This window comes from Stegodyphus dumicola, chromosome 2, assembly GCF_044657685.1.
Source record: "Stegodyphus dumicola isolate Sdum_Otavi_A_Nest chromosome 2, ASM4465768v1".
NCBI classification, from domain to species: Eukaryota; Metazoa; Arthropoda; class Arachnida; order Araneae; family Eresidae; genus Stegodyphus; species Stegodyphus dumicola.
Window position 1 is genome coordinate 260,253,599 of NC_140769.1, and position 8,086 is coordinate 260,261,684.

General features: G+C 36.4%; 1 protein-coding gene across 1 annotated transcript; it reads right to left on the reverse strand.

Moving 5' to 3' along the window:
* Window positions 1–5,411: 5,411 nt before the first annotated feature.
* LOC118186888 (histone-lysine N-methyltransferase SETMAR-like) lies at window positions 5,412–5,918 on the reverse strand. Its single transcript, XM_035357052.2, has one exon. The coding sequence runs from the start codon at window positions 5,916–5,918 to the stop codon at window positions 5,412–5,414; it is 507 nt and encodes a 168-aa protein (XP_035212943.2).
* Window positions 5,919–8,086: the final 2,168 nt, after the last annotated feature.

The window sequence follows — 8,086 nt, forward strand, 5'->3', positions numbered from 1 at the left end:
AAGGCGTTTTTGTTTCGCCTTTTAAACCTCGCGTTGGGCAGTGATTTCGAAGAATTTCTGAGGCAGATTGAATTGCAATAACAAACATCACGCCATTAAAACTAAAGTGCGATTTAATCTTTTGGCGACGCCATTGTGGGCTGGCGTGTAAGGAATGCTCATTTCGTGTTTTATTCCCGCGTCGTAAGAAATTTATTAAAGTATTTCCCTAAATATTTTAGCCCGTTATCGGTTCACAGAATTCTGATTTTTAGAATTAAGTTTATTTTCAAAAGATGCTTTAAAATTTCTGAAAGCTTCTTTAACCTCATCCTTAGATTTCAGAAAATAAACACGAACATATCGAGATTTATCTTCAATAAATGTTGCGAAATAAAATGATCCACCTATTGATTCAGTTCTCATGGGACCACACAAATCAGTATGGATTAGATTTAACAATTCAGTACTTCTATTTATATTCAGATTCTTTGGGAAAGGGGGTTGCGGTTTGTTACCATGAATGCATACCTTACAAGTAGAAAGAGAGTCATTTTGAGAAAAAGAAAGACCTCTAACCATGTTATTTAAGTTTTTTAAGATCATTTTCATTTAAATGGCCAAATCTTCTATGCCACGGATCTATTTCTTTAACAATTGATACAAATTCAAATATTGGCATGACATAATAAAGATCATTTTCGCTTTTAGCTAAAATTACTGTTTCGTTATTAGAATTAATTATTTTTAAAAATTACTGAAAGATTGCAGTTACTTTAGACGCTGAGATTAAATTGTTTTTCAAATCAGGTACACACAATACATTTTTGAGTTTGATATTTGCAGTTTTAGAACCTACTATACGATTTTTAACCCTTTAACTGTCATGCCCGAGATAATCTCGGGCACAGCACTGGTGTTCGAAAATGTCACGCCCGAGTATTACTCAGGGTATTTTTTTTTTTTTTTTTTTTTTTGTGTGTGTGCATTGTATTGTTATACCCGAATATATATCAGGAGACGTTTATTTCGGCTTCATCTCTTTGTCAAACCCGACTGTATCTCGGGAAAAGTTATTGTGCGCTCAATTCAATAGATGACAGCACTTTAACTGAAGATTTCAAAGGTTAGAGGTTATAAATTCTTTGGTTCAAAGTGCACGGGATCTTTTTGTTGTAAAATGGCGTCCAGTTCTTTGATACGTTATATAGATGATTTAGATTCTTCTACCGAAGAGGAAGGATGTGTGTTTGATGAGCAGTGTTCGTGATACTTCCATGGTCAGCCTCAAAAATAAAAAAAATTGAAGATATACTCAAGCTGAAGATTGTTTCTGACTACAATCTAACTATGGGTGGGGTAGATCGCTGTGATCAGGAAATATCCTTTCATCCAATAATCCGAAAACGTCAGAAAAAATATTATAAAAAGATATTTTTACATTTACTAGACAAGGTACTTTGCAACTCATATTTGCTCTATAAAAATGTAGTTGGGAAAACTATTACATTTTTAGAATTTCGAACCAATTTGTAGAAGAGCTTTTACATAAATATGATGATGCAGCTTCTGGAAAAAAGAATGTTGGCAGACCACCTACAATAGATAACCCTGCCCGTCTTACTGAACGACATTTTATTTCCCATAGTCCTCCTACTCCTGTGAAACGTGAGCCTACAAGACAGTGCAAAGTGTGTTTTTCGAAAAAGGATAAAAATGGGAAAAAGATAAGGAAGGAAATACGATTCTGGTGTAGTGATTGTGGAGTTGGTTTGTGCTTGGAAAAGTGTTTCCAGTTGTACCACACAAGACTGAATTACTGAACTACAATAGGTATTCACTTTTATTTATTTATTTTTTTCATTTATTTATTTTTTAAAAAATAATCTTTTTTTTTTTTTTTTTTTTTTTTCATTTTTAGAAATTAATGCTCCACTAGAAGCGAACTTTGTACAACTGCCATGTTGAGTGGCAGCCGCCTCAAGCAAATATGCAGTGGCTACAAAACTTTAAAAAATTTACCCATGTACTTCAAAATATCAATTTTTAACTACTTAAGTACATTTTATTTTGTACTAAACATTTGATTTTTCCAATAAAAAAATTTGACAATTGTGTACCCAAATCATCAAAATAACTTGACAGTTAAAGGGTTAACAGTTCCGTTTCCGATAGATTTAACTATTTGATCAGCAGCTGATTTAACATAAGTATCACCCATCTTGTGGATTTCTAAGAACAGTTCCTTGCTGTTACACATATCTGATGTTGCACCACTATCCAGACAAAACTTTTCTTTAGAATTACTATTTGTGCATGATACGATTTTTTCTTGCTCCAAGGAATTCTGCTTTTCTTCAGACATCGCAGTTTCACTATGGCGTTTGCTTTTAGTTTCTTTACTTTTCTTCCTACATTCCGATGCTCTATGCCCATAGATATGGCAGAAGTCGCATCGTAGTTAACTGGATACTGTCTTCGGCTTGCAGACTTATCTGGTTTCGGTTTAGGAACCGGTCGTTGAGTATATATCTGATCTTTTTGAATAGAACGCATGTTGTGGTTCAGAAAACGATGAATCTTTATTTTTGCGAGATTCTTCCAATAGTTTAATTTTCAGCATTTCTGGAGGAGGCAGTTCATCAGGAGATTCGATTAGGTCTGGGCACACCTAGAGTTCGCCGTTTGATTTTAAGCAAGATTTCATAGTAAAAATTTAAAACTAATATAGAATAAGGAGATTAGCATACAGCCAAAAAATAGCATAGAAATTTCTTTTCAAACAATTCCTTTTATACCCTAAAAAAAATCTGGAAGATTTCTTTGAAATTTGAGGGGCCTTAAAAAACTAAACATGGTTAAAATATATGGGCTGGTTTGTGTTGAGCTGCCATCTACTATAAATAAAGAAGGTTCAGAGTAACCTATAAATCCTTTTTCATTCAATTTTTCTGTGCGTACAGAAGGAAATTTTTAGGTGTGTCCAGATCGGACACACAGTGCCGCAAACTCAGCATAAAAATTAAAAGAATAAAAAATTAAAAAAATATTAGATAAATTTTAAAACATAATGGCAAGAACCAATGAAAATATTAATAAACAAATGATAATGAACTAATAATGAAAATACTAATAACTTGATCATCGTTCAATTTATCTTAATAGAATAAAATATGCTTTTAGCTGATAATTTCAAAGAAAGAGCGAGAAAAAATGATATTTCAGAATTTTAAACCTTCCTCGTTAAACCTTTAGATGTATTATTTTTTACTTTTCACGTAATTAATATTTCACAAATGATTTTTTAGAAATGCTAAAGCTCTCAACTCAGAAAACAGCACTGAGAGATCCACAGTAGTAACAGCTGAGTCTTTAGCAGAATTAGAGAAGTACCATCGCTTCGTGAAGAAAGGAGCAGACTTTCTATTATACATGTGGAACAAACTTTACCCTAAGACGCCAAAAATTTCTTTGGAGAAACCCTCTTGGGAATCTGAAAAATTTCGTCGATTTACAAAGAGAGGAGGTGATCTTCTGATCTACATGTGGTCGAAACTCCCAACTAAAGGCAGAGCTGCACTTGAAATACATTAATAAACTCTGTACAACCACTTAAATTTTTACTACTACGTTTTAGAGAATGCGCTTTATGACCATCTACATTGTATTAATTTATTTAATGAAGAATTAGTTATATATATTTGTAAACACCAACATTTTTAAGAATAAAATATTTTATTAAAACTGTTTTAAATCTTCTGCATAATTTAAAAGAGAGAAAAGGGATCATATGTATAAAATTCACAAGTGTGGTCTAATATGTCAGGCTAACTAAGAAAACTCGTATGGCTTTCCTTTGTTTCTTATTCATCAAAAACGGCCCACGAAAATCTTAAACACCTATTTCATTCTTCATAATAATAATAATTATTGGCTTCAGTTTCACGTTCCCAACGAGACACAATCTTATAAATGACGTTTTTGAAATAATCCTTTTTTTTTTCTGGAATCCAAATTGTGATACAACCTTTGTGATCTCGTCGCGTTATCGGAACTGCTCTTCCCGCAGGTGGTTATCTATGGCCAAAAATACAAGGGGTGATCAAATGAAAAGGTACGAAACGACGTAAAAACGTAACAGTTAAATATTTGCATATTCTGCCATAGGAGAACGTAACGAGACATCTCGGGATGCGATTAGAGTCTCTGACTGGGATCTGAGCATGCGCGTGCGCCCGCATGCGCAGGAGAGAGCAGAGCCTCTTATCAAAAGCGGCGTCCAAATGATGCGGCAGTCCGTGTGAGGACAGGATGGCGTTTGTGTTGCAAAATTCGAAGACTGAGGAGCAGCGAGGTGTTATCCGATTTCTGACAGAGGAAGGCGAGAAACCGGCAACTATTCATCGCCGGATGGTGACAGTTTACAGGTAGAAATGTGTCTTTGACAAGTCTGTCAGAAAAGCGAGTGCCCATTTTCGTGCAGGCGGTGAGAGTGTGCGTGATGATCCGAGACCAGGCCAGGCAAACACTGTCATCACGAGCGATCACATCGACAAGGTGGACGACCTAGTGAGAAGTGATCTGCGTGACACATTGCGAATGTTGGCGGTGAAGGTGGATGTCAAATATGGAGACGCGTGGACAATTGTTCACGACAGGTTGCGATATCGGAAGGTGTGTGCCGCTTGGGTTCGGAAGCAGCTCACCGACCAGCAAAAGGAACTGCGTATGGGGCTAGGACTGCAACACCTGTTTCGGTATCAGGAAGACCCCGCTTTGATGGAGCGGATCGTCACAGGTGATGAGACCTGGTGCCATCACTACGAGTCAGAGACAAAGTGGGACAGCATGCAGTGGAAGCATGCTTCGTCACCTCCCCTAAAACGTTCAAAGCCGTGCCGTCAGCAGGCAAGGTGTTGCTCACCGTCTTTTTCGACGTTCAAGATCCGCTACTTGTGGAGTTCCTCGAGCACAGAAAAACCATTAACTCCGATGTGTACTGTGAGACACTCCGACGCCTACGCAGGTCCATCAAGAACAAAAGACCGGGGCTGCTCACGGAGGGTGTGGTTCTGCTCCATGGTAACGCGCGTCCACATGTCTCTAGAGTCACACACATGGAACTGGCCAAGTTCAAGTGGGAGACGTTGAACCATCCGCCCTATAGTCCGGACATGTCGCCCTGTGAATTCCATGTGTTTGGTCCACTGAAGAAACACCTGAAAGGGAAGCGCTTCAACTCGGAAGACGTACTCGGACGCTGTGAAGGACCGAGTCTCGTCACGGCGACAGGAATTCTGGGAACAAGGAATCCTGGGGCTTGTTCATCAGTGGGATCGTTGTGCTCAGGCCTATGGTGTATATTTTGAATGAAGTCTACATTTGTACCCACCGTGTCGTATCGTACCTTTTCATTTGATCACCCCTTGTAGTTAACAGTCCAATAGGGCGATATCCATGGAATAGGGTGGCTGAGACAGAGCTTCCCAGCCCAGTGCTTTAATCACCTCTTTCGTCGCTTTTGCAATATGAGGTCTGGCATTATCGTGGAGGCGAACTCTTCTGTTCACCAGTGCTGCCTGCTTCTTGCGCGATGCAGCTGAAACTCTACAGTTTTGACGAGTAGACCTTCGCTGTTGTGGTTTTCCGCTTTCTAAATGTTCACAGTGGAATATGCTAGTCTGGTCTACCAACAACACAACACTGCTTCCTTTTAATAAATGTCCGTTTAGTGGCCAATGAGACCGAACAAGAAGTTTACCAATGATGTTTCTCTTCCGGTTATCATATATGATACATTTTTGGTCACATGTCAAGATTTGGTACAGGAATGAGGCTTTATCATGGCGCAACAGCAAAGACAAACAGATGCTCAACCGATGGAGTTTGTTGTCCTCGGACAAGACATAAGCAACCCATTTGCTTAGTTTTCGTGACATCCCAAGGTTATGAAGATATCATGGAATGGTTTCATCAGATACTTCAAACCTGTATACAAGTTTCTGGCAGGTTTAATGAGGATTCTAATTAATTTCCTCCTCCAGCTGCACTTTGTTGAGGGTGAATGGACGACCAGCACAAGACTTTTATTCAGGGCTCTCGTCTCCGGAAGAAAATCGGTTGAACCACTTCTGAGTAGATCCTTTCCTCACTACGTCTCCTCCAAGCGCGGAGCATTTCTTTTAATGACGCCTGTAGCTCTGTTCCCTAATTTGTACTCCTAAAGCAAAATAACCCTCAAAATCTCCTTTTCGAACGACATGTTCTTTGAAGATTGCGCTTCTTACAAAACGAACTGCGAAACGTGAGATACACTGAACAACTCTGTATTGCATAAGGTATGAAAGGAGTTTAAACACATGATGTCATCAGAATCAATTTGACCATACTAACGCGCCAAAAGTAATTGTTCTCAAAAACCGCACGTACTTTCTTAGTTATCTGGTAATGGGCAGCTTTCTTTATACTTTTTAAAACAGTGAAATCTACCTGAAACTTTCAGTTAGAATTAATCCTTGAATAAGCGTTATTAATTGCTATCTCATGTAATTTCTCAATTTTCAAATATAAAAAAATTTAGTCATTATTAAAACACAAGCGATAATTATAAGAAAGTTATGGAATAAAGAAAAAATAACTGAACGTCATTCAGGGGATGAAGAAATCGCTTTTATTATCAAGTTTTGGCAACTGGATGTAATCTACCTATAACTGTATTTTTGACTCCCTCCCTCTTCGTTGGAGAACCCTGTGGGGAGATAATTTTTAAATGAACCCCGTGTCGAAATTGCCGAAACAATTGGCTGGCAGTCCTCTCAGTATATGCAGTCGTAAGGCTGAGGGACAAAAAAATTACTACGCTCGATTTAGAAATTTGTGAAATTCGATCTAGAAAAAGTGCTCAAGATTCTTGCTAACAACAGGCGCGTTTGTCTCATTTTACCTATGAATGTCGTGGACTTGTGTTGACCATTGTCGGCTAAGGCAAACTTATAGTTCGCTAGAATGGGATCCCGTCTTTTATCGCTATCCCGGGGTAACAAGTTACAGATTTTCGAACATTTACAAGTTTCTAAAGGTAGTTCATGTCGAAATATCACTTGAAGTACAGATAGGTAATGTATCGCAAGATAGAATGAACACAAGACAGTGTTCTTTGAAAAATCTTATTCTTTGAAAAATCTGAAGTGCACTATCGGAGCTAGTCGACACATGGAAGTGACTACGTTAGCTCAGATAACGACCCGATAGACTAATAGCTTCTTTTGGGCTAAAAACCACGAAACTATTTTTTTTTTTTTCGTGTTTTTACCCTCATTACTCTGGTAGACTGCCATATATTTAAATTTTTTCTGCATTTTCATTTTCAAAAACGGTGGCTACTGTAAATTAAATCTCTACATTTAAACATAATTTAGGAATCATGGGCCCAAATAATCTAGTAATGACTCTTTTATTAATCTGCAAAACCAGATGAAAGAAATTATTTTTTAATTATTCTTTTATCTATTAATTAATTTAATATTTATTATTCTATTATCTATTAATTTACCGCATACATTTAAACATAATTTAGAAATCGTGTGCCCAAACGATTTAGTAATTGACTCTTTTATTATTCTATAAAACCAGATGAACGAAATCATTTTTTAATTATTCTGTTATCTATTAATTAATTAAACATTTATTATTTTATTTAATTATTCTATTACTTTTATTTTTAGTTATTATATTACTTTTAGTTATTCTATTATCTATTAATTTACTCTACATTTAAACGTAATTTAGGAATTGTGTTCCCAAATAATGTAATAATGTCTCTTTTATTCATCTGTAAAACCAGATGAAAGAAATTGCTTTTTAATTATTCGACTATAAAACTGATCCGTAATAATCTAATACTCTTGTTAAAACATTTATTTCTCTACGTATTTTTTATGAAATGAAATTAACGTTTTATTCTTGACTGATTTTATATTACATCATACATCACTTCACAAGACTTTCACAAGTTTTATATTACATCATACATCACGAACTGTAAGAAATATTTCAAATGAAAATATTTACACAGGGAAAGCAAATACCGTTTAAAATTTGCGTTCAA